The sequence below is a fragment of the Oncorhynchus mykiss genome, chromosome 21 (genome assembly GCF_057628025.1).
Source record: "Oncorhynchus mykiss isolate SJ-2025 chromosome 21, ASM5762802v1, whole genome shotgun sequence".
NCBI classification, from domain to species: Eukaryota; Metazoa; Chordata; class Actinopteri; order Salmoniformes; family Salmonidae; genus Oncorhynchus; species Oncorhynchus mykiss.
Genome location: NC_143042.1, coordinates 24,249,326 through 24,275,528, shown reverse-complemented (window position 1 = coordinate 24,275,528; position 26,203 = coordinate 24,249,326). Strand labels below are relative to the sequence as shown.

General features: G+C 42.6%; 1 protein-coding gene across 2 annotated transcripts in view; it reads right to left on the bottom strand.

The window, feature by feature from the left end:
- The window catches only part of LOC110500284 (TBC1 domain family member 22B), a 185,691-nt gene that overhangs the window by 45,762 nt on the left and 113,726 nt on the right, over positions 1 to 26,203 (bottom strand). Inside the window, exon 12 of one of the 2 annotated variants that reach the window (XM_021577578.3) lies at positions 9,373 to 9,500. In XM_021577578.3, the coding sequence (XP_021433253.2) occupies positions 9,373 to 9,500 (128 nt within the window). Of the gene's footprint in view, positions 1 to 9,372; positions 9,501 to 18,695; positions 18,993 to 26,203 lie in introns of those variants that run through there. The other variant, XM_090214318.1, reaches the window with a different exon arrangement.

Sequence of the window (26,203 nt, the reverse complement as noted above, 5' to 3'; positions counted from 1 at the left end):
GCATGTCGAGAGCAGCCTTTGTAAATACAGTATAAACCTTCCCAGTCTGATGGAGAATGTAGGGGAGGCATAAAGGAAGAGAAGAGGCGAGAAGAAGAGGTCTCCAAGACAAACGTGCCCCAGTGAGAGCAACAGACAAAGACAGTGAGGTACTGCTGTGTTGTCAAAAGGCCATATGGCTCAGCAGGAGATTCAATATTAAGGTGTGAAAGTGGGCTAATTCGGACACTACTGAGATTTCCTCATGGTGAGTTAAGGCGTCCGCATGCTTCCCAGTTGAAACAGTTTGATAAATGTAGTGTATATGCACAATCTCTACCAAAAGTGTGTGGACAACTGCTCATCGAAAATATCATTACAAATTCATGGGCATTAATAAGCAGTTGGTCCCCCCTTTGCAGCAAAAACAGCCTCCACTCTTCTGAGAAGGCTGTCCACTACACGTTGAAGCATTGCTTCAGGGACTTGATTCCATTTAGCCACAAGAGCATTAGTGAGGTCGGGCACTGATGTTGGGAGATTAAGCCTGGCTCGCAGTCAGCGTTCAAATCCATCCCAAAGATGTTCGATGGGGTTTGAGTTCAAGGCTCCATGCAGGCCAGTCAAGTTCTTCTGCAATGAACGACAAACCATTTTGGTATGGACCTTGCTTTGTGCATGGGGGAATTGTCATGCTGAAACAGGAAAGCGCCTTTCCCAAACTGTTGCCACAAAGTTGGCAGCACAGAATTGTCTGGAATGTCATTGTATGCTGAAGCGTTAAGATTTCCCCTTCCCTGGAACTACACCATGAAAAACAGCTCCAGACCACTATTCCTCCACCAAACTTTACAGTTGGCACTATGCATTGGGGCAGGTAGCGTTCTCCTGGCATCCGCCAAACCCAGATTTGTCCGTCGGACTGCCAGATGGTGAAGCCTGTTTCATCACTCCGGAGAACATGTTTTCACTGCTCAAAAGTCCAATAGCGGCTAGCTTTACAACACTCCAATGGAAACATATTACATGAAGTTCCCTACGAAAAGTTAATGTGCTGACGTTGCTTCCAGAGGCAGTTTGGAACTCAGTAGTGAGTGTTGCAACCGAGGACAAATTATTTTTACACGCTACGCGCTTCAGTACTCGACGGTCCTGATCTGTGAGCTTATGTGGCCTACCACTTTGCGGCGAGCCGTCGTTGCTGCTAGATTTTTCCACTTCACAATAACAGGACTTACAGTTGACTGGGGCAGCTCTAGCATGGCAGAAATTTGACGGACTGACTTTTGTTGGAAAGTTGTCATCCTACGACGGTGCCACGTTGGAAGTCACTGAGCTCTTCAGTAAGGCCATTCTACTGCCAATGTTTGTCTATGGAGATTGCATGGCTGTGTGCTCGATTTTATACACCTGTCAGCAACAGGTATGGCTGTAATAGCCGAATCCACTAATTTGAAGGTGTATGCACATACCTTGGTATATATAGTGTATTATGACGAGATTTTGACGAAGTTATTCGTTTTAGACTTCGGGGAGTCTTTTTCCGGCTGTTTAGGCACACCAAAAAAAATTGCGAGGCAAGTCGAAGTTTGGAGCCGAAGTCTACGCCCCTTCGTCTGTGACTGATCAACAGTAGGTATTCTTCAATAAAGTCTTTGTTGTCATTCAACGAGAGACGACTCATTTTCATGCACATTTTCTCATAAAAAAATGACGTAAAATTGCGCGACTAAGATCTCTTTGGCAAAAACGTTAAATTTAATGACAGATTTCTTGAGTTTTCTTAGATTAATTCTGACTATTTTGAGGAAGTGTATATGGACAAACAGTACTATTGCCGCTTTTTTCTTGTTTGTCAAGCGAAGGCTTTTAAAGGGAATTATGGGAGCACACTCGCTCGGTTCGACTAGGCGCCAGCTGCACTGAAGAATACTGATGCCTTTACTGTGACACAGACTGTCTCAGGAGCATGTGGAAAGGAAAGGAGGAGAGGGAGGGACACAGACTGTCATAGGTCCCTCAGAGAAGGGGGAGAGAGTGTCGTCATTCTCAACTATTTTGCAAATTTATTAAATATTAAAGGACTGAATTACATTCTATTTTTTGGTTTTGTTGAGGAAATTCATCTGTTTAAACTCTCTTTTATGGTATACTTTTTCAAGTTGTATAATTATTGATAATCATTTCTCCACCTTGCTACAGTAGCCTAAACTTCAAAGTTAATCTCAGTGCCTAGTCTTCAATTTAGTTACTAGGTTACTATATAAACCATACAGTGACTTCAGAAGTTATTAAGACCCCTTGACTTATTCCACATTTTGTTGTGTTACAGCCTGACTTATGATTCAATATACTTTCTCACCCATCTACACACAATACCCTATAATAACAAAGTGAAAACATGTCTTTAGAACATTTTACATTTTGCTAATTTATTGAAAATGAAATACAGAAATATCTCATTTACATGTATTCACACCCGAGTCAATACCTTGTAGAAGCACCTCGGGAAGCGATTACAGCTGGTAGTCTTTCTGGGTAAGTCTAAGAGCTTTGCACACCTGGATTGTACAATATTAGCATTTCTCCTTTGCCAAGATAATCCATACACCTGACAGGTATGCCATATCAAGAAGCTGATTAAACAGCATGCTCATTACACAGGTGCACCTTGTGCTGGGGGTAATAAAAGGCAACAATAAAATGTGCAGTTTTATCACACAACACAATGCTACAGATGTCTCCGGTTTTGATGGAGCGTGCAATTGGCATGCTGACAGCAGGAATGTCAAGGAATGTTAGATCTAGTCCTTTTATTTTTATCCTAAAAAACTCCCTTGTCCTTGCCGACAACAAGCATAGCCATAACATGATGCAGCAACCACCATGCTTGAAAATATGAAGTGGGTACTCAGTGATGTGTTGAATTTTCCCCAAACATTACCCTTTGTATTCAGGACAAAAAGTTAATTTCTTAGCCACATTTTTCACAGTATTACTTTAGTGCCTTATTGCAAACAGTATGCATGTTTTGGAATATGCTTTATTCTGTACATGATTCCTTCTTTTCACTCTGTCATTTTGGTTAGTATTGTGGATTAGTAATGTTGTTCATCCATTCTCAGTTTTGTCCCATCACAGCCATTAAACTCTAACTGTTTTAAAGTCAACATTGGCCTCATGGTAAAATCCCTGAGTGGTTTCTCTGAGTGGTTTCCTTCCTAACCGGCAACTAAGTTAGGAAGGACGCCTGTATCTTTGTAGTAACTGGGTTTATTGATAGACCATCCAAAGTGTAATTAATAACTTAACCATGCTCAAAGGGATATTCAATGTCTGCTTTTTTTAAATTTACCAATGGGGTCTTGGTTGTTGAACCTGTGTTTGAAATTAACTACTGGACTAATTATATGTGTAGGATACAGAGATGAGGTAGTCACTAAAAAATTATGTTGACTATTATTGCACACAGAGTGAGTACAAGCAACTTATTATGTGACTTGTTAATCTAATTTTTACTCCTGAACTTATTTAGGCTTGCCACAACAAAAGGGGTTGAATACTTATTGACTCGGACATTTCAGCATTAAATGTTTTAGAATTTGTAAGCATTTCTAAAAACATAATCCCACTAACATTTTGGGACACAGTGTGTAGGCCAGTGACATGAAATCTCTATTTAATTATTTGAAATTTGAGGCTGTAACACAACAAAATGTGGAAAAAGTTCAGGGGTGTGAATACTTCCTGAAGGCACTGCACATTACCTTTGTGACCAGACATAAAATGGCCCCATTTACGAGTGGTTTTCCTCCTACTCAAAATGATTGGGGAAGGGATCAATTCTACACTGTAGACCCTACTTGGATATCAACCCCCACTATGGCAGAACCACACATCTGTCTTTAATCACTGATGCAGTATCAGACATTTTCTCTCAATGAGAGAGAAGACATACAGCTTTTTATCGTTTCGCTACGTATTAGAGTGTGTGTGGGTGTGAGACTTGCGTGTGTACCGTGTGCGTGCGTGCATGTGTGTGCTGAGTATGCGTACCGTGCGTGTGTATGTGTGTGTGTAGGGGGGTTGGAGATGAAGAGCCAAGTGGAGGATTGAGAGGTCCCTGTAGACAGGTTGTTGGCAGTGATCTTACGGTCATAACTGAGGGGAACAACCGAGGTTGTTAGCCCAAAAGGTCAACCACTCAGGGTTTAATTCATGTCGCGGTCACTCCTTGCAGGCCCGACCATTGATTAGAAAAACTCCACTCATTCACCACTCAAACCTCCAAAAACTCATATCAGCAAGAATGAAGTAGACAGTTTTCCTTATCACAACCCATCATCAGTGGATCCATAGTACAGGCAGCACATACTTCATATCTGCCAGGGCCTGCAGAGCCAGGGCTCAGAAGTGTTTTTGGAGAAAGTAGGCTATGTGATTACTACCAATAATTCATAGGTTGAAATCAATTGAGTTTTATTTTGCAATTCATTTTTGGTAGGCAGCAGCTCAGTGTTGACTTCATAAAAGCTGAATGATTGAGGCCTTCCTGACTGCTGCTCTCTGGGATTACGACCTGGGAATTTGACTGGGTGAGTTCATAAGCAGTCAGAACAGTGATCTTGAGAGTGTATTAAACTTCATAACAACGACATGAGAGTTTACAGGCTTACCACTTACTGTATGGTCAGTGACTTTATCTTGCCACTAAGGGGCTTCTCCTGCCATTTTGCTATATTATTACGTGTCATAATGCTCTCTGACTGAATCTACAACCTTCACTTTGCCTGTGTGTGTGTGTTCTCTCCCAGTCAATAAAGGGGGTAGAACGGTAATTGAAGGAGAACAAGGGTATAGGTACACAATTACACCCCTCTACCCTCCGAGCGCCCCACAAAGACATTGATGCCACAGTAATTAAAGTGAGTCATCAGGAGAGGAGGGTCAGCTTCCTCTACATCCCATAATGTAGACACACATTTTATACTCCAACACAACTGAGAATCAATAGAGACGCAATAAGTAATATCTTGCTATTATTGAATCCTAGTGTTATCCTAACAAGAGAGCACACAACAACAAAGTACATACGTCAACAAGCATCTAAATCAATGGCAGGGTCTGATAGTTGTGGATACAGAGTTACAGAGGAAGCCCTCCATCTCTCCCTTCATAATTTCCTCCCTCTCTCTAACGCCTTGAGGTAAACAAAATAAAAGCCACGGCCGCTGTCAGACCACACACAAGGGTGCACGAAGTCTGTGTGGCTCGTCGATGGGGCTGGAGAGTTTTGACCACCAGCTAAATTCTAAAGTCCTCATACGACCTCAAGGAAGTAGCTGATTAGTAGAACCAAGTGAAAAGCCAGGACCTCTCCAGAGCTACTCTGTCTGTGTGTGTGTGTGTGTGTGTGTGTGTGTGTGTGTGTGTGTGTGTGTGTGTGTGTGTGTGTGAACGAAAGAGAGAGACAGAAAGAGATGTGCATGATAAAATAACCCCGTCCGTCCGTCCGTCAATCTATTAGAATGTCATTCCATATCACTATGAAACATTGATTAAGTGTTGTTGTCCATTAGTTTACTCCAATTAGAGGGGTAGTAGGGTTAGGGGAAAATATATTAACAAATATATATATAAAATAATATACATTCATGTAAAAATATATATACACAGTTGAAGTCGGAAGTTTACATACACCTTAGCCAAATACATTTAAATTTCTGCCATTTAATTCTCGTAAAAATTCAGTGTCTTAGGATCACCACTTTATTTTAAGAATGTGAAATGTCAGAATAATAGGAGAGAGTGATTTATTTCAGCTTGTATTTCTTTCATCACATTCCCAGGGGGTCAGAAGTTTACGTACACTCAATTTGTATTGGTAAAATTGCCTTTAAATTGTTTAACTTCGGTCAAACGTTTCAGGTAGCCTTCCACAAGCTTCCCACAATAAGTTGGGTGAATTTTGGTTCTGCCCACACATTTTCTATAGGATGGAGGTCAGGGCTTTGTGATGGCCACTCCAATACCTTGACTTTGTTGTCCTTATGCCATTTTGCCACAATTTTTGAAGTATGCTTGGGGTCATTGTCCATTTGGAGAACCCATTTGCGACCAAGCTTTAACTTCTTGACTGATGTCTTGAGATGTTGCTTCAATATATCCACATAATTTTCCTATCTATTTTGTGAAGTGCACCAGCCCCTCCTGCAAAAAAGCACCCCCACAACATGATTCTGCCACCCCCGTGCTTCACGGTTGGGATGGTGTTCTTTGGCTTACAAGCCACCCCCTCTTTCCTCCAAACATAACGATGGTCATTATTGCCAAACAGTTCTATTTTTGTTTCATGAGACCAGAGGACATTTCTCCAAAAAGTACGATCTTTGTCCCCAAGTGCTGTTGCAAACTGTAGTCTGGCTTTTTAATGGCGGTTTTGGAGCAGTGGCTTCTTCATTGCTGAGCGGCCTTTCAGGTTATGCCAATATAGGACTCGTTTTACTGTGGATATAGATACTTTTGTACCCGTTTCGTCCAGCATCTTCCTTTGCTGTTGTTCTGAGATTATTTGCACTTTTCGCACCAAAGTAAATTAATCTCTAGGAGACAGAACGCGTCTCCTTCCTGAGCGGTATGACGGCTGCGTGGTCCCATGGTGTTTATACTTGCGTACTATTGATTGCACAGATGAACGTGGTACCTTCAGGCATTTGGAAATTGCTACCAATGATGAACCAGACTTGTGGAGGTCTTGGCTGATTTCTTTTGATTTCCCCATAATGTCGAGCAAAGAGGCACTGAGTTTGAAGGTAAGCCTTGAAATACATCCACAGGTACACCTCCAATTGACTCAAATGATGTCAATTAGCCTATCAGAAGCATCTAAAGCCATGACATAATTTTCTGGAATTTTCCACGCTGTTTAAAGGCACAGTCAACTTAGTGCATGTAAACTTCAGTCCCACTGGAATTGTGATACAGTGAATTATAAGTGAAATAATCTGTCTGTAAATAATTGTTGGAAAAATGACTTGTGTCATGCACAGAGTAGATGTCCTAACCGACTTGCCAAAACTATAGTTTGTTAACAAGAAATTTGTGGAGTGGTTGAAATTAATGACTCCAACCTAAGTGCATGTAAACTTCCGACTTCAACTGTATGTGTGTTTCCTGTCCTTCATGAGATCACCAAATGAAACACACTCAACATGACTGTCATGTTAAGTGTCCACGGACCACTCCCACATTCTCAAAAATATAAATATTGTTTAATTATTCAAGCTGTTGATGTCCAAGTGTCTCTCTGTGTTCCACCGTTTACATTCAAATCTCGAACACTACAGAGCATAGAGGCAGCGTATTTTATGACCGCCCATAAAACAGCCGACTTCCCGCTCTCCCCCTCTATGAGAGAGTGAGAGAGAGAGCATGTGGTAGTGTGGAGCCACTGTAACCTGATCCTTCAGATCGCCACCGGGGAGTTACGACAGTAACTAGGCTTCCCCAAAACTGCACTCTGATATGCCTACCAAACTTGCCAACAACCAATAGTTAATTGTGGGTACTCAGCACCCTGTTGTCTCTCTAATCACTCTGACATGAATGCAAATGCAACGCAATTCAAATCAAACACTTTGTGAGACCCTGAGTTTGAGTGGAATAGGGTTACTTGATGCGCAGCGAGTCAGCTCCTCATAGCTGGTTGATGCCTGGAATTAAATAAGTGTTCCTATAAACCCATGTTGTGCAACATTTCTATAGACTATGCCATGCAATTGAGAAAACAGTGTTTTGATGGCCTCTATTAAAAAAAGAAGGATCCCATCAGCTTCCTATAGGCTAGGCCTACTATACATTTATTTTGAAACTTTCCTAATATTAAGCACACTGCTTAATATACAACTGGAGTAGCCTACCTGGCTGGCAAGAAAATGAACTGCAGGAAAAGCGTCCTGCATTCACTACTCAAGTGTCCCTGTTCCGACAGGTGCATGATAACGGCCCATTCGAAACAGTCCACAGGGATGCTGGCCCATATGGACTCCAATGCTTCCCACAGTTGTATCAAGTTGGCTGGATGTTCTTTGGACCATTCTTGATCCACACGTGAAACTGTTGAGTTGAGCGTGAAAAACCCAGCAGGATTGAAGTTCTTGACACAAACCGGTCCGCCTGGCACCTACTACCAGTCCCCAATTCAAAGGTACTTAAATCTTTTGTCTTGTCCATTCACCCTCTGAATGGCACACATAACACAATCCATGTCTCAATTGTATCAAGGCTTAAACCTTCTTTAACCTGTCTCCTCCCCTCCATCTACACTGATTGAAGTGGATTTAACAAGTGACATCAATAAGTGATCGTAGCGTTCACCTGGATTCACCTGGTCAGTCTATGTTTTGCATACTCAGTGTATAGTGCACTACTTTTGATTAGAACCCATAGGGATCTGGTCAAACATAGGGAGTAGGGTGCCATCTGGGAGATAACCAAAGGCCGTAACACTTTATGGTTTAATTAGGAAGTAGAATAGAGAGAGGGTGCTGTGTTTTTATGTCCTTACAAAACGCCTTCCTTGGCTCAGTGCTGCGCTGTAGCATGGTGTATTATACCGTACATGGCGGAACAAAGGAGAGATGTTTGTTAGATAACCTACCTGTGGCCTAGGGTGTACTAGCGTTTAAGCAGCTCCCTCTGGAGCACATGTACAATAAAACAAAAGAAAATGAAAAAAGATAACAGGCTACCTTAGATGATGCACTGCTGAGGCAAAGGAACACAATGCAGGACACATACACCTGCTTCCTACATGGAACCAGTCCTTCAGAGCCGCAGTCATTTTTATCTCTGCGATACTTCACGGATCAACTCATGTCATTGACGAACCGCCAGTTTATAGAAGTCAACCGGCAGGTTATAGTCAGACAGAAAAGCAGCAGACGCTGTGGCCCTTCAGGGCCAAGCCACAGAGTTCTGCACCATTGTCCTACTGCAGCCTTTCAGAGGCTAGCTAGGTCGTACAATCTGAGGGGAGGGATGGGAAGAAGTCGGGGAGTTATAAAGGATGGTTTGTTAACAAGGCTTTTGTTTAGTAATAGTTCAGTGGTGTTGAGGCACGGGCTCATTGCTCTGAGCTGCTGACAGACCGAGAGAGAGATTGAGAGATAAAGAGCCAGAGGCACAGGCCACAGAGGAGAGGACTGACAGAGATGGATGACCTCCGCTGGATAGGGTCTTACGAAGGAACACAATGGGAGAATAATACACACACTGTGAGTGAGTGAAATGTGACAATTTGTGTGAATGCATGTGAGTGTTTTGTGTGTGTTCCTGCGCGCGCACAGTATGTGTGCGTACGTACGTACGCGCGCGTTTGTGGTGTGTGTGTACCTGGTAGGTGTCCCAGAGGCGTATAGTGCAGCGTAACGGCAGCTCTCTCATCAGCAGGTTGTTCATCCAACGGAAGGCAAACTGGAGATACTCCACTTCATACTGCTGCATGTGGACGTGCACCGTTTCTGAAACACACCCATATACACACAGACTCGTTAAACTGAAACACACACACACTTCCGTCAAACAATGATCAACGCACGCACATACAGTATGCACACACACGTCGGTCAGACACTGATGAACACACACATGCGCGGTTCACATGGACAGCCGCTGATAATCTTCTGATATCCACAGCGCACACACACACACACACAATTCTCTTTCCACCGATGATGGCTGGGCGGTCAGACAATACAGCAGTAATTGCATAGCTGTTAGTGGACCTCTCAAAGAACATTAAAGCTCCTATAGCGCTAGGGAGAAAGACAGCATTATAACAGTGTGTGTTGCGTGCAAGCGTGCGTATTACTGGGAGCGATTGACACTGGGAGCAGGGAGGGAGAGACGAAAGACAGCAACCAACCAAGCCGACTTGTGCTATAGTAGACTAATAGCTGTCATACAGCTAGGGTATTTATCATCAGATATGATTACGTAGTACCAGTCTTGACTGCATCAAACCCGGGAGAAGCTAGTTTAGCTAGCTAAAGTTAGCTAGCTAGGCAAAATTGAGGGTACAGTACATGCGCTTTCTCATCCAACAGTTAAAAATAACTCCATTCAGAATATTAAGTAGCAGCCTTACCTGTTGGCTCTTGGTCGTTGTATTCTATACCTCTCTTTTAACTTTTAATTCCGTAATTTTAATTATATCTTCCATTGATTAGATACACTATATACGCAAAAGTATGAGACACCCCTTTAAATTAGTGGATTCGGCTATTTCAGCCATAGACAAACACTGTAGAATGGCCTTACTGAAGAGCTCAGTGACTTCCAACGTAACACCGTCATAGGAAGCCACCTTTCCAACAAGTTAGCTTGTCAAATGTTTGCCCTGTTAGAGCTGCCCCAGTCTACTGTAAGTGTTATTACTGTGAAGTGGAAAGGTCTAGGAGCAACAATGGCTCAGCCGCAAAGTCGTAGGCCACACAAGCTTACAGAACAGGGCCACCGAGTGCTGAAGCGCGTAGCGAGTAAAAAGTGTTGCCCTCGATTGCAACACTCACTAATGAGTTCCAAACTGCCCCTGGAAGCAACGTCATTAAAATAACTGTTCTTCAGGAGCTTCATGAAATGGGTTTCCATGGACTAGCATCAATTATGTTGTAGACTATTCTGTGCTTCCAACTTTGAGGCAAACAGTTGGGGAAGGCCCTTTCCTGTTTCCGCATGACAATGCACAAAGCGAGGTCCATACAGAAATGGTTTGTCAAGAAGAACTGGTCTGCACAGAGCCCTGACCTCAACCCCAAGGACAACCCCATACCTTTGGGATGAATTGGAACTCAGACTGCGAGCCAGGCCTAATCACCCAACATCCGTGCCCAACTTCACTAATGCTCTTGTGGCTGAATGGAAGCATGTCCCCGCAGCAATGTTCCAACATCTAGTGGAAAACCTTCCCAGAAGAGTGGAGGCGGTTATAGCTGCAAAGGAGGGACCAACTCCATATTAATGCCCATGATTTTGGAATGAGATGTTCGAGGAGCAGGTGTTCACATACACTACATGACCAAAAGTATCTCCTAACTTTTGCCACACACGAGGCTTTACGACTGTAGCCTATTGCCACTTTGATGACTTATGATTGGCCAACAACAAGCTACAAGCGTCACACTCCACTTGTGAAAAGCAAGAGCAGCAGCATAAATTATAAAATGTCTCTCGCTCTCTCTCTACTGCAGCAGTCACATTCGGGATCTGTACAGGCCCTTCCGGACTAGTCAGTTAAAATGACACATACCCGAGACCCGCAACAATCATATCAGATCCGACCCGTTACATTATTTACAGTTCTGTGTCCGGAACAACTCGTGTCCCGGATTAGGTCTTGGGTACAGGTGGTTTTGTGAAGACCTCTAGTGTGCATAAATCTGAGACTCTGACACAGCTAATCAGTTTGTTTGCATCAACAGAGTGACCAGGGGAGTGCAACTAGTTTTTCTTGACACACAATAAATGAATGCAACACATTCAGCAGAAAATAGCTTCATTTTCATCAGATGAAAAGAGAAGTGCCACACTATTTAGCCAGCAGCCACACATAAGTACATTAGCTTACAGGGGGAAAAAAAACAAGGTATTTCTTTGCAAAAACTATTCAGGGCCATCGATTCCTCATGTTTATCATAGAAGAATGTAGCCAGCTACATTTCCTAAAGTTTTGCTTGAAGTTCATCTTGCATTTTAACTACCCGGAGAAAAGTACGCATTAACGTGACCCCTGGTGTACCCATCACGATCCACTTCATTTGTCACCCGACACATGTCAAGACACATCAACACTTCACATTAGTTCGTTCTCGCACGCACACCCACACAAACACTCTCAGAGGGTGAGGTAAACAGTGAACACTTTCCCCTTTTTCGCTCTCGTCTCCACAGTTTAATTATCACATAGCTATGCTCCTGCGTAAACAACTTAGGCCTACCCTCATTAACAGTGAATAAATCACAGTAATATATCACTTCCAAACAGCTTCCCTAATAAGAGGCAACAAACACTTTAGAGGAAATAAATAAATAAAACATCTTGAAATTAAACTTCTCACATGTAGTCAGAGGAGTTGGCTTGGCTAAAGTACACTCAGATCTGGTACCAGACTAAGACTCATGTTAAGAAGAGTAGAGAAACCATCCTACTATGTGTGTGTGAGAGTGTAGAGAGTGTGAGTGAGTGAGTGAGTGAGACACAGAGAGAGACTGAGTAGTGAGTGAGTGAGAGAGAGAGAGTTGTCTGAGTTCCTCCTGGTCCCCTGGAAGTTAATTAGTTAGTTATTGTTTATCTGTTCTAGTGCCAGTAGGAGAGAGGAACAGCTGCCATAGCTGGGGAAGGAAGACCGAGAGAGTAAGATTATTAGTGTTTGCTTCAGTACTACGGAACCACTCTTTCTGCTCCCTCTCTTTCTGCAATAGAGAACATTATTTTACTCCGTTACAAACCCAGGGAGGAGGGAAGCACCTGCTTTTTTTTTGGTTGAGGGTGAATTCAGTCAAGCCTGTGGTTGAAATTGTTTGCCCCAAAAAGTACTTTACCAGATCAAAATCAAAGTCAGTGGTAATTAACTCATGAATTCTGTTTGCGAGTAGTCAGACTATAATATGGTAAAGAAGATGCAAGTTTTAGCAGGACTGTTTGTTTAGTAGAGAGTTTTGTAGCGAATTTAGTATCTGGGCAGACTCCGACTGGCAGCGCATGGCCTGCTAGGTAGATTTGGGTTGCGGGAGGACAGTTGGAGGTCAGGGGTCAGAGAAAAGACAAGTGATGGCGCTGAGATGCATTCTGCTGAGCTCCACACTTCTCCCTGACTTCTGCTCTCCTCCATCTATCCAATAATTACATCTGCGCAGTGACCCTCTTTCTCTTTCCGCATTCTCTCTAACGCTCTCGTGCACGCTCTTTGTCCCTCATCTCTCTCCTCTTTCTCTCTCTTTCTTTACTCCTCTCTTTCCCCCCCTCTCCCTCCCTCTTAGCTACGTTTTCCGTGTGCATGCCCTGTCTGCATGGGTTCTCTGCTGAGCTTTTTCTATTACTTTACCAGACCTCCAGTACTCTATAGAAATCATTTTCCATGGCATACAAACAGCGTGTCTTTTTGCATCTGTGACAGCTCTGACGTAGTCCTTGTCATGTTTCAGTGTCAGGCAAAGTTGATTACATAAGGAGATTGATAAGACACACCACAAAACTGTGCATCCTATATTCTTGAGTGTGTGTGTGAGTGTGTCTGTATTATATATCCCAGGATGACAGTGTCTGTATGCCAGGCTACCAGTTCTTTCTCTCTGTGCTCTTAGTGATGGCATTTGTCACAACATCAGGAACGCGTCATTCAGTGCATCCTTCAATCACACACAGGGCTACAGCACTGTTGACTATGATTTAAACCATCGACCAGGGACTCCAGTGTCCAAGATCAAAGTCAAATCCAGCTATAAAGAAGAACTCCTTCATACTCTCACTTACAAATCTCTTCAAAGCACAATAAACACATTATTTTTTGATGCCAATGAATTAATGCATATTTGAGTTGCTTTTATGGTCAACAATATAGCAATATGCATACAGCTGCTAAGACGGTATAGGAAAGCCAAGCTCTATGGGCCTGTGTGAATCAATAGGTTATGTGTAGGTGGATTGAGAGGTCTAGAGGAGATGAGAGGAGCTCAGAGGAGAGGCAGAGAGATCAAAGGTGGGGTGACTGCAGGTTGAATCCTCACAGCAGAGACTTGATGTCAGAACAATATAAAGCTCTGCCATGGACCTGTAATCACAGGCATACTTAACTTCCTGGTGACAGGGGGGCAGTATTGAGTAGCTTGGACGAATAAGGTGCCCAGAGTAAACTGCCTGCTACTCTGTCCCAGATGCTAATATATGCATATTATTAGTGGTATTGGATTGAGAACACTCTGAAGTTTCTAAAACCTTTTGAACGATGTCTGTGAGTATAGCAGAACTCATACGGCAGGCGAAAACCTGAGAAAAATCCACCCAGGAAGTGGGAAATCTGAGGTTTGTAGTTTTTAAACTCTTTGCCATTCCAATATACAGTGTAAATGGGTCATATTGCACTTCCTAATGCATCCACTAGATGTCTCCAGTCTTTAGAACTTTGTTTGAGGCTTCTACTGTGAAGTGGGGGCGAATGAGAGGGGATTGAGCCATGTGTCTGGCAGAGTGCCACAGGCTCGTGAGGCGCAGTCATGAGAGAGTTAGCTCTCGTTCCATTGCTTTTCTACAGACAATGGAATTCTCCGGTTGGAAAATTATTGAAGATTTATGATAAAAACATCATAAAGATTGATTCTATACTTAGTTTGACAAGTTTCTATGACCTGTAATATAACTTTTTGAACTTTTCATCCGACGTACGGCTTGACCTGAACGCGAGTTTGGATGTGTTTACCAAACAGAAACTATTTGGACATAAGTGATGAACTTTATCGAACAAATCAAACATTTATTGTGGAGCTGGGATTCCTGGGAGTGCATTCTGATGAAGATCATCAAAGGTAAGTGAATATTTATAATGCTATTTCTGACTAATGTTGACTACACAATATGGCGGATATCTTTTTGGCTGCTTTGTTGTCTGAACGCTGTACTCAGATTATTTCATTGTTTGCTTTTTTTATTTTTTTAAATCTGACACAGCGGTTGCATTAAGGAGAAGTATATCTCTAATTCCATGTATAACACTTGTATTTTCATCAACATTTATGATGAATATTTCTGTAAATTGATGTGGCTCTCTGCACAATCACTGCATGTTTTAGAACTACTGGACGTAACGTGCCAATGTAAAATGAGATTTTTTTATATAAATATTCACTTTAGCGAACAAAACATACATGTATTGTGTAACATGAAGTCCTATGAGTGTCATCTGATGAAGATCATGAAAGGTTAGTGATTCATTTATCTCTATTTGTGCTTTTTGTGACTCCTCTCTTTGGCTGTTTTTCTGTGACTTGGTGGTGACCTAACATAATCGTTTGTGGTGCTTTCGCTGTAAATCCTTTTTGAAATCAGACACTGTGGCTGGATTAACGATAATTGTATCTTTAAAATGGTGTAAAATACTTTTATGCTTGAGGAATTTTAATTATAAGATTTTTGTTGTTTTGAATTTGGCGCCCTGCACTTTCACTGGCTGTTGGCGAGGTGGTACGCTACCGTCCCACATATCCCAGAGAGGTTAAGAGAGAGTGTGAAAGACACGCAGGGAAGCACGCACAGTCACACAAACACAATCATGCGCAAACACACGGAATAATACCAACTAACATCTTCAAACAAGGGAAACATACAAGGTTTTTCTTCATAGATACACTAGTCAACTGTTTTCCATTAATTCTATTCATACTTCTGCCTCAACAATCGAACCATGGGAGTCTTACATGTACATGATTCAGAGTGCAGAAACCATGCTGTTTCCCTCCTTCATTTGCATAAATAAATTCACCTTTAGCAATTTCCATGCTGATGAACCCTGAATGTGTTCTGTATTCACACAGAACAGAGAGATGAGGAAAAATGTACCAACCTTACAGAGAGACACATAAAAAAATAAAAAATACAAATTGAAATTCATTTTAGGGGGTAGATCAGCTTTAATATTTCAGATAGATTGTAGCTTCCGGTGAACATTGGCGTGCCGGTAGAAATCACACGCTTTAGTGTCACGATAAGAAAACGGGGCTATCGTTTAATACTGTGTCGTTAGTTAGAGCGAAGCCCCTGATTGTTGCTAAAAGCACCCGGCGACGGATCTGCCTTTTGGTTCCTTACTATAGGGGATTAAATGAATTGCATAATGAGGGGAGCAGGGGCAGCCAGGGGTGGAGAGGGGAAGAGTTCCACAGATTAGAGACGACTCTGTTTTAGCTATAGAGTCAAAGGGGGGAATCCCAGGGCCTCAGAGAGAAGATCAATAGGTTAGGAGGATCTCCGCATCCAGATCAGGACTAAGTGGCTAGAGAGTTAACTCACCTTGTGTCCTATGTCCGACAAGAGTCATCTCACGCTACACTACCACTCAACAGCCTAACGGTCCAACTGATAGAGCAGCCCATCATAACTAAATGGACATACACCTAAATACCTGTCTGCATTTCTCAACACTTCCGGAAAATGGTGTCTAACTCACTGACTAATGTCACCTGTACATCAACTCGAGTAGAAAAAAATTAAAAGTGAGCATAAAAGATATCTTTAGCTGTGGTAGGCTAAACGCATTAAAAAAACGAACCCCCCCTTTTGGCTTAAACTAGGTTTTGTTCCCGTCCCACTCTCCTGGATTGAAGGTGACCGTTTTCTCCTCCTCATTTATCTAGAGCACACCCTGTGCACTACCACCTCAGCGCATTCATTTGAACTGTGAATGCACTCATCTCCATGCCTGGTTCTGTTTAAAGGGCTTGAGAGCTAGGATGGTAGTGTGGGCCGTGACGGAGCAGGGGAACATGGGGGATTACAGGACGAGATAGGGGGCTGTCATCGATCACGTGGAGGGACAAACTCAACACACATCTATATGCACACACACACACACACCACCTTATCTCTGCTTCAAAGAGATATAGATAACTTCAATTAGTACATAGCTTCCATACTGTACTGCACATACAGGAGGCCATCTTTCTACTCTTCACAAACTCCTTGTAGCATATAACATGTTAATACCCATCTAATCAACACATCAATCAAATTATGAACCCCGTTCTTAAAAAAAAATAAAAAAAATTGCAATCTCGACCACCACGACACCCTGGTCAGGCAGCTAATGACAGACAGCAGTGACCCTAAGGCGGCTACTGTGCGGTGAGTGAACACAATGGCATGACTGACTGATTTCTAAAGCTATAGTGAGTGAACACATTGGCATCGACTCCTTTCTATAGCTCCACACGGCCCAGGCCATCCATCCATCCACGGGAGTGTTTTTCTAAAGAGCAGAGAGAGAAGAGAGGAGACGAGCTGCCGCGTCCCTGCATCAGTCGGTCAAACGTAAACAAAGCCCAGAGAGAGGCAGAGAGAAGGGGAAAGGAAATGGAACAGAGGGAGATCGATGCTGGGGGGGGGGGGGCTTTGTGTGTGATCTGATTCCCATTTCTGTAATAGCCTCACACCAGCCTCTGTCTTTTAGAGAAACACAGGCCCACACAAAGGAGGATGAGGAAATAAAGGAGGAGAGGTGTGTATTACTACTGCTGTGTTGTGTGGAGAGGAGATTAGGCCCTGAGAGAGAAGAGAGGAATGCCATGTGGAGGACGAAAAGGAGATTTGAGGGACGCACAGTCCCACACACGGTTAGGGTGCACGCAACCCCGGTCTTAGTCAGAAGTGGTAAAATGTACTCTTCATATTCCGTTTTAACCCTGTAAGCCTCTTCAGCTGGAATCTATATATCTCTACACACTGTAGCATATATTTTAGATGTAATGCACACGTACAAAGGCATGAATGTCTGAATGGCATGCAATGTTCTTTTCGAACCCTTACAAGAGTAGCATGGCTGACACCAGCTCTCAAAGACACAGCTCGTTGTGTAGTCACATGGGTCACGCGGCAGCCAGGCTGTTTCAAAAGCAGACGTCTGTCATACCAGCTATCGCCATATCAACTATTATACAATTGTCTGTCCTTGAATATACCAAGCTTGAATAACCTCTAACACATTACGGAATCGGAGCGAATCTCCAACATACTCATCTGCCTCAGTGCGCCTATAAAGTATACGCTCCCTGCACTAGTTCAGTTACACGGTCTGAGCTAAAGTGAACATTCTTTGAAACATTCTGTGGAAGTCTGCAATAAATAATATAGTATAAAGTTAGATATTCAATGAGGGGGGAGTACAGCAGGTACCCCTCATCCCTTCATCCTTCCACTTCTCCTCCCCCGTAATAACAGAGCTAGAGGAAGCAGGAAACTGCTACAGGGGGACAGGACCCATTGGCTCCCACTGCCTCTCTGCTCGGAGATGTACAGATGAGATGGTACGGTAAGCAGAGACCTGGTTATACTAGAATAGGGGTAGGCAACCCTGTTCCTGGAGTGCCGCAGGTACTGTATGATTTTGTTCCATCTAGGCACCACACCTGACCAACTGAGCTAATTGATCAGTTCAGTGATTGCCTAAATTCAACACACCTGGTCTTCCAGGTCGGTTAAATCAAAAAGCATCTAGTGCCTGCGGCACTGCAGGACTAGGGTCGCCTACCCCTGTACTAAAATAACCAGGGTGGTTGTTTTTACCCGAGACGGGTCGTGCACCAAAATGTGTTAAGTGATTTGTCAGGGGCCTATTGGAGCTTGAACATTCACTCCTCTGCTAAATTCATCAGGGATTGGTCAGAGAGCCTAGACTATGCTCTCTGCTATATAGGCTACTGTACTCTATGGACCTAGTGCTACACAGAGGCAGAGAAAAGAGAGTTCTTGAGGCATCATGCCAAACCGTTTTCCTCTCTCCACCCCTGCCGATTTGAGAGGCAAGTGTGGGTGGTTGAGGGTCCAGGGAGGGCTGTACCCTCCCGCTCTCTCTATTCCCCTCTGTTCTCTCTCTATTCCACTCTGTTCTGTTTCCTCTTCTCTCTCTTTCCTCTTCTCTCTCTGGTCTCTCTTTCCCCACGGTGTGTTTGTGTTTTTCTTTCTACTCGCTCGCTCTACTCTCTCTCTCCTTTGCTCTCTGTTTGAGGGAGATAAAGGCAGGTGAGCTGGCAGTGTTTGGGCTGAAGGGCAGGCAGGGAGAGACTGAAGGACAGACCTGAGCCGCTGATACAGAGCAGACGAGTCACAGGGTAGGACGGGACGAAGCGTTAATGCAATCAGACACTGGGGTGAGATCAGCACCACTTCACCACCTCTCCCCTCCGTCACAGGTGGTCAAATTGGACTGGATCAGCCAAGGTATGAGGAATTACAAGACTCTGTGGAGGCCCTATAACACAACAACACAGATCAGTTTCTGTATTATCATCATCAGGTGGGGATCAGTTTCTCATGTCATCACATATTTGCTATGCATGTAATTTAATATATCAGCATCACTGCAAAGGACAATGCAAGGTGAGATCAATTCACCATTACACTGTCAACTCGTAAGGCACCTTGAAAAGCCCTACAAAATGCAGCATCATTAGTATCTAAAATAATTACAGGGGCCACATTAGAAAATACCTCTTCATACAGTGTAGTCTGGGCAGATATTGTGGTTGCTGTTCCAGCATGATGTGGCTATTCAGCTGTATGACCACAATGTGTCTTTGCTGATGGCATCACAAGTGAGGGACAGTTTAGGTCTTTCTCTCACACCATCTCCACGCCCTCCTTCCACTCCCATCTTTCTCTGTCGCGTCCAGACGCTCCGCTGTGCTTACAGACATTATGTCAGGGAAGGCTGGCAGGCTGGTCAGATTCTGTGATGTCCCTGTGGTGCTAAGATAGCTCCTTCCTTTCTGTCACCTGACAGAGCAGAGCCATATGGCTGAGGAGCCAGAGGTGTGCTTCAGGAACATGTCTGAACATCAGGGCCACAGCCCATCAAGTAGCACCAATCTTGGCAGGCCATCTTTCAGTGGGACACCTCCAGCCCTGGCTAGCACACACCGTATAACAGCAGACTGTGGTAGGGGAAAAATACACTGTCGTAATAGGATCAAATACAACCTGGTTTGTGTACCACATAGAGCAAGAGACTAAGGCTGATATGTGTCTCTGAAGGAAGGGAATGTAGCAAGTGCACTGATCTATCTCTTCACCGCAGCTGTTGCATCTGATGCTTTCTTCCCATCTTCCCTTTTTCTCTCTCTTCTTCTTCACTGGCTCCATGTCCTCCTCTTCCTTTCTCTTCCCCTTTTTCTCTGTTTTTCTTTCTTGTGCCCTGCTGTTCTCTGCACTCTGAACAATTTCCTCTTTTCAAGATGTAAATTCCAGTGTGGAATGGTGGTTAGGTGGTTATTTTTAAGTCACTCTGGGCTTTGTAGGACTGTTCTTACACTGTGCCATTATCCCAAAATGACCCCCTTGGAGCCATGTCCTGTGTCAGGTTTAATCAGCTAGCAGAGAGCTGGCAGAGTGGTGCTGCATAACATCTCCCCTGGAACAGCCCTAATGGATCTAGTTACGCAGAGGTGGAAATCAAACCACACCAACTCATACATGCACAAGGACATACTCACACACATAAACATGCATGGGCAAACACACAAACTGATATGCACACGCACGTGTATTTGATTATTTGTTATTTCCTGTGTATTTAAGTCGTTGTGGCCTGAATCAACTGGAATATTGGAAGTATTCAAAAGTATTTTCAAATACTTTCCTACAAATAGCCTACTACTTTAAAGTATTTTCACAAACATATTTCGAAATACATTGTTTAAAATGTAAAATACAAACAGAAGTGGTTTAAGTGCATATACTTCCTAGATGTAGAAATAAATGTGGAATGTAAAAATAGGTGTACTTCCTAAATTAAGAAAGCTAAATCAAGCTACTTCTCTAAGTTATATCACAGACACTGCTGGTGATCCATCTACATTTTGGAAAATAGTTAATGCATTGAAGCGTGGCAATTCATTTCCTTCACTGCATAAGCAAGTTGTGTCAGACACTGGCATCATTACTGAGAAAAATAAGACAAGTGATGCTTTCACCATTTTATCTCTCCAGGCTTTTTATTTTAAGAAATGCTGGTTAAATCGACCCTGGGCAGTCAGTCGACTACTATTCCCTCTCCCAGCCGCCACTTGGCTCGTTGGAAGATCAGTCAACTTCTAGTGAATATGTTTTCATTTTCAAAAACCAGAGCTTGACATTAACTTTTTTAGCCACTTGTCCTTTGAACAAGTAGGACAGATTTTTTTTTACTTGTCCGAAAGCTGAAGTCACAAAATAAAAGGTCAGTCAAAAGTGTGACTGAAAATGTCAAAAATCAGTCAAAAGCGTGACAGAAAATGTGTAAAGTACATAGTAGTGATATGAAAAAAAATGATGCGCTTGCCCATAGACCACGTGTCAAACTCGTTCCACGGAAAGCTGAGTGTCTGCGGGTTTTCGCTCCTCCCTTGTGCTTGATTGATGAATTAAGGTCACTGATTAGTAAGGAATTCCCCACCTGGTTGTCTAGGTCTTAATTGAAAGGGGAAAAAAACTATAACCAGCAGACGATAGGCCATCCATGGAATGTTTGACACCCCTGCCATAGACAATGTTATCTCCCCCTAGCAGCCATCCAAAATAACGTACAAACTGATGTAAATATATCACTAGCCACTTTAAACAATGCTACCTTATATAATGTTACTTACCCTACATTATTCATCTCATATGCATACGCATATACTGTACTCTATATCATCGACTGCATCCTTATGTAATACATGTATCACTAGCCACTTTAACTATGCCACTTTGTTTACATACTCACCTCATGTATATACTGTACTCGATACCATCTACTGTATCCTGCCTATGCTGCTCTGTACCATCACTCATTCATATATCCTTATGTACATATTCTTTATCCCCTTACACTGTGTATAAGACAGTAGTTTTGGAATTGTTAGTTAGATTACTTGTTGGTTTTTACTGCATTGTCGGAACTAGAAGCACAAGCATTTCGCTACACTCGCATTAACATCTGCTAACCATGTGTATGTGACAAATAAAATTTGATTTGATTTGATTTGAACTAATTTATTTGATTTTTTTAAAGAAAGAAAGACTGCTACGCATTTGCTGGCATGCTATTGGAAGGACGAGAAGAATCATGACATTGGCAAAATACATTTAGCTGAGCCAAATCTTTTCGAATAGCTTATTTCACTCTGGTGGAGCTGTGACACGAAAGAGATGTGTAGTAGCCTATGCCTATCTGGCTAGCTTTGTCTGCCAAAGTGTGCAGATGGAGCAAGTGACACAGTCAACGAGCCTCGCTAGCAGTGCGTCTTGTGCTGGGTTGTCATCACGGGCTGCAGAGCAACTCTGCTATCCTCAGAACTGGAAAATTATAAACTGATTAGCATTTTTTCCTCATCCTCTTCCTCTTCTCTTATTAAACCTAGGCTACTATATGCATTGTAAGTAGGTTGCACTATGCTAGAATAATATGGAAATAGGCATAGGTCACTTACTCATTTCATTTCATAAGCAGTTTTTGACTCCTCATTGGATTGAGAATAGCATAGACTCCGACTTCCATAATTCATCTCATTTAAAAGCTGCAACTTTAGGACATTAAACACTCAAATATTTTGGAAAATACTCTTCATAACTTTAATTTGTCTTAATGCTTTTATGATATTTTATTTGGTTTATAAAGCTTTTGGTTGTTTGGTTCACAATGGCAAGGAAGGATTTTTTGGGGACATCGTTTGCATAAAGTATGTCTTATAATGCTTTGCTCAACAAGAAGGTGTTGTTCAAATTTCTCATTAGATGTGTATATATTGCTATCGTTTCTTCTCTCTCTCTCATTATTATCATAAGCCACGGGGTTATTACCATAAGCCTTGGGGTTATTACCATAAGCCTTGGGGTTATTCAAAAACAATAAAACTTTCTGAGAAAGTCCAGAACTCTGTTACATTAATTTATTGCACCTTGATCATGAAAAAGCATGGCAGGAGAAATCTAGGATGAATTATATTGAAGAGTGGCTTAATAGGCCAGATCATATTCATTTCAAAACTACATTTTCTGACCGGATATTTTGTGGTGCTTTGGTGAGGCTCTTAGCTCGGTCTACATTGTTCTCGTTTTGTATAAATATAACTTATTTAGAGAAATTTGTTATAGCAAATTGGAATATAGGCAATTTACTCAGAATGTAAACCATGCACTGCGGCGCTGCTTGATCCAATTCTGATGGGAGTAATAGTTTGATAGTGATTTTCTACTGAAATCTATATTCTGGTAATCCAACAATTTTTGTAAAAAAATGTTTTACTTACCCCATACAAGCCTTATCTTCTTGGATATAGGGGGCGCTATTTTAATTTTTGGATGAAAAACGTTCCCGTTTTAAACAAGATATTTTGTCACGAAAAGATGCTCGACTATGCATATAATTGACAGCTTTGGAAAGAAAACACTGACGTTTCCAAAACTGCAAAGATATTGTCTGTGAGTGCCAAAGAACTGATACTACAGGCGAAACCAAGATGAAATTTCAAACAGGAAATGCCTCAGATTTTGAAGGCGCTGTGTTCCAATGACTCCTTATTTGGCTGTGAATGGGCCACGAATGAGCTTACACTTTCTGTCGTTTCCCCAAGGTGTCTGCAGCATTGTGACGTATTTGTAGGCATATCATTGGAAGATTGACCATAAGACACATACATTTACCAGGTGCCCCGTCTGGTGTCCTCCGTTGCAATTATTGCATAATCTCCAGCTGCGTGCATTTTTCCATTTGGTTCAGAGGAGAAACCAAACTGCCACAAATGACTTATCATCGAATAGATATGTGAAAAACACCTTGAGGATTGATTCTAAACAACGTTTGCCATGTTTCTGTCGATATTATGGAGTTAATTTGGAAAAAAGTTTGGCGTTATAATGACTGAATTTTCGGGGTTTTTTCTTAGCCAAACGTGATGAACAAAACGGAGCGATTTCTCCTACACAAATAATATTTTTGGAAAAAATCAAAACATCAAAATACTTGCTTCCAAATGTCTTTAAAAGTAATTTAAAAATACCCTAAATAGTATTTGAACCCAGGACTCACGAACGAACCCTGTGCAAAGTATTTAACCACAGCCAATTAACACATTGGATTTGTCACATGCGCCAAATACAACAGGTATTCACCTACAGTGAAATGCTTACTTACAAGCCCTTAACCACCAATGCAGTTTTAAGAAAAATACCAAAAGAAAAATAAACAAAAGTAACATCAGTAAAATGACAATAGCAAGGCTATATACAGGGGGTACCGGTACAGAGTCAATGTGCGGGGGCACCGGTTAGTCGAGGTAATTGATGTAATATATACATGTAGGTGGGGGAGTGCAATGCAAATAGTCTGGGTAGCCATTTGATTAGATGTTCAGAAGTCTTAAGGCTTGGGGGGTAGAAGCTTTTTGGAAGCCTCTTGGACCTAGACTTGGCGCTCCGGTACTGCTTGCCGTGCGGAGGCAGAGAGAACAGTCCATGACTAACGTGGCTGGAGTCTGACAATTTTTAGGGCCTTCCTCTGACACCGCCTGGAATAGAGGTCCTGGATGGCAGGAAGCTTGGCCCCAGTGGTGTACTGGGCCGTATGCACTACCCTCTGTAGTGCCTTGCGGTCGGAGGCCGAGCAATTGCCATACCAGGCAGTGATGAAACCAGTCAGGATGCTGTCGTTGGTGCAGCTGTAGAACCTTCTGGGAATCTGAGGACCCATGCCAAATCTTTTCAGTCTCCTGAGGGGGGATAGGTTTTGTTGTGCCCTCTTCACGACTGCCTTGGTGTGCTTGGACCATGTTAGTTTGTTGGTGATGTGGACACTAAGGAACTTGAAGATTTCAACCTGCTCCACCAGAGCAATGGTGAGAATGGGGGAGTGCTCGGTCCTCCTTTTCCTGTCGTCCACAATCATCTCCTTAGTCTTGATCACGTTGAGGTTGTTGTCCTGGCACCACACGGCTAGGTCTCTGACCACCTCCCTCATCATTGTTGGTGATCAGGACTACCACTGTTGTGTCAATGGCAAACTTCATAATGGTGTTGGAGTCGTGCATGGCCGTGCAGTCATGAGCGAACAGGGAGTACAGGATTGGACTGAGCAGGCACCCAAAGTGCCAACGTGTTGAGGATCAGAGTGGCGGATGCGATGCCACTTACCCTTACCACCTGGGGGGCGGCCCAGGGGGGCGGTCCAGTTGCAGAGGGAGATGTTTAGTCCCAGGGTCCTTAGCTTAGTGATGAGCTTTGAGGGCACTATGGATTTGAACACTGAGCTGTAGTCAATGAATAGCATTCTCAAATAGGTGTTCATTTTGTCCAGGTGTGAAAGGGCAGTGTGGAGTGCAATAGAGAAGGCATCATCTGTGAATCTGTTGGTGCGGTATGCAAATTGGAGTGGGTCTAGGGTTTCTGGGGTAATGGTGTTGACGTGAGCCATGGCCAGCCTTTCAAAGCACTTCATGGCTAAAGACATGAGTGCTATGGGTCGGTAGTCATTTAGGCAGGGATGAGAGAGCCTCGTATTTTCAACCCAACACCACACACACACACACACACACCAATTGATTAATGGACTGCTGAATGTATATTTTTTTCTCTTGCTTTGTTTGCTCTTTTCAGTATTATGTCTGTCTCTGATAAGCTACCCAGGAAAGGACTGAAAATAGCCCATATTAATATATGCAGCCTTAGAAATAAGGTTCATGAAATCAATAACTTGCTAACATCAGATAACATTCATATATTAGCCATTTCTGAGACTCACTTAGATAATTCATTTGATGATACAGCAGTAGCAATACAAAGCTATAGCATCTATAGAAGATGCTTATTGGGGGGGTGTTGCTCTATTTATTCAGACCCATATCCCTGTCATGCATAGAGAAGATCTTATGTCAAGTGTTTTTTAAGTGTTGTGGTTGCAGGTTCACTTGACACATCTGAAGCCTTTTCTTTTGGGTTGTAGCTATAGGCCATCAAGTGCTATATATAATATGTGTGAAATGCTTGCTAGTGTATGTGATGTAAACAGAGACATCTACTTTCTGGCGACCTGAATATTGACTGGGTTTCATCAAGCTGTCCGATGAAGAGGAAGCTTCTTACTGTAACCAGTGCCTGTGATCTGGTTCCTGTTATTAATCAACCTAGCAGGGTGTTTACAAACACTACATGAAAAAGATAATCCACATGTACCGATCACATTTTTACTATTACTGTAGAACTTTGTTCTAAAGCTGTATCCGTATCCATTGGATGTAGTGATCACAACATTGTGGCTATATCCAGGAAAGCCAAAGTTCCAACAGCTGGGCCTAAAATTGTATATAAGAGATCATACAACATATTTTGCTGCGACTCTTATGTGGATGATGTTAAAAATATCAGTTGGTCTGATGTGATTAATGAGGAGCATCCAGACGCTGCACTTGATTAATTTATTAAATAGTTTCTTCCAATTATTGATAAACT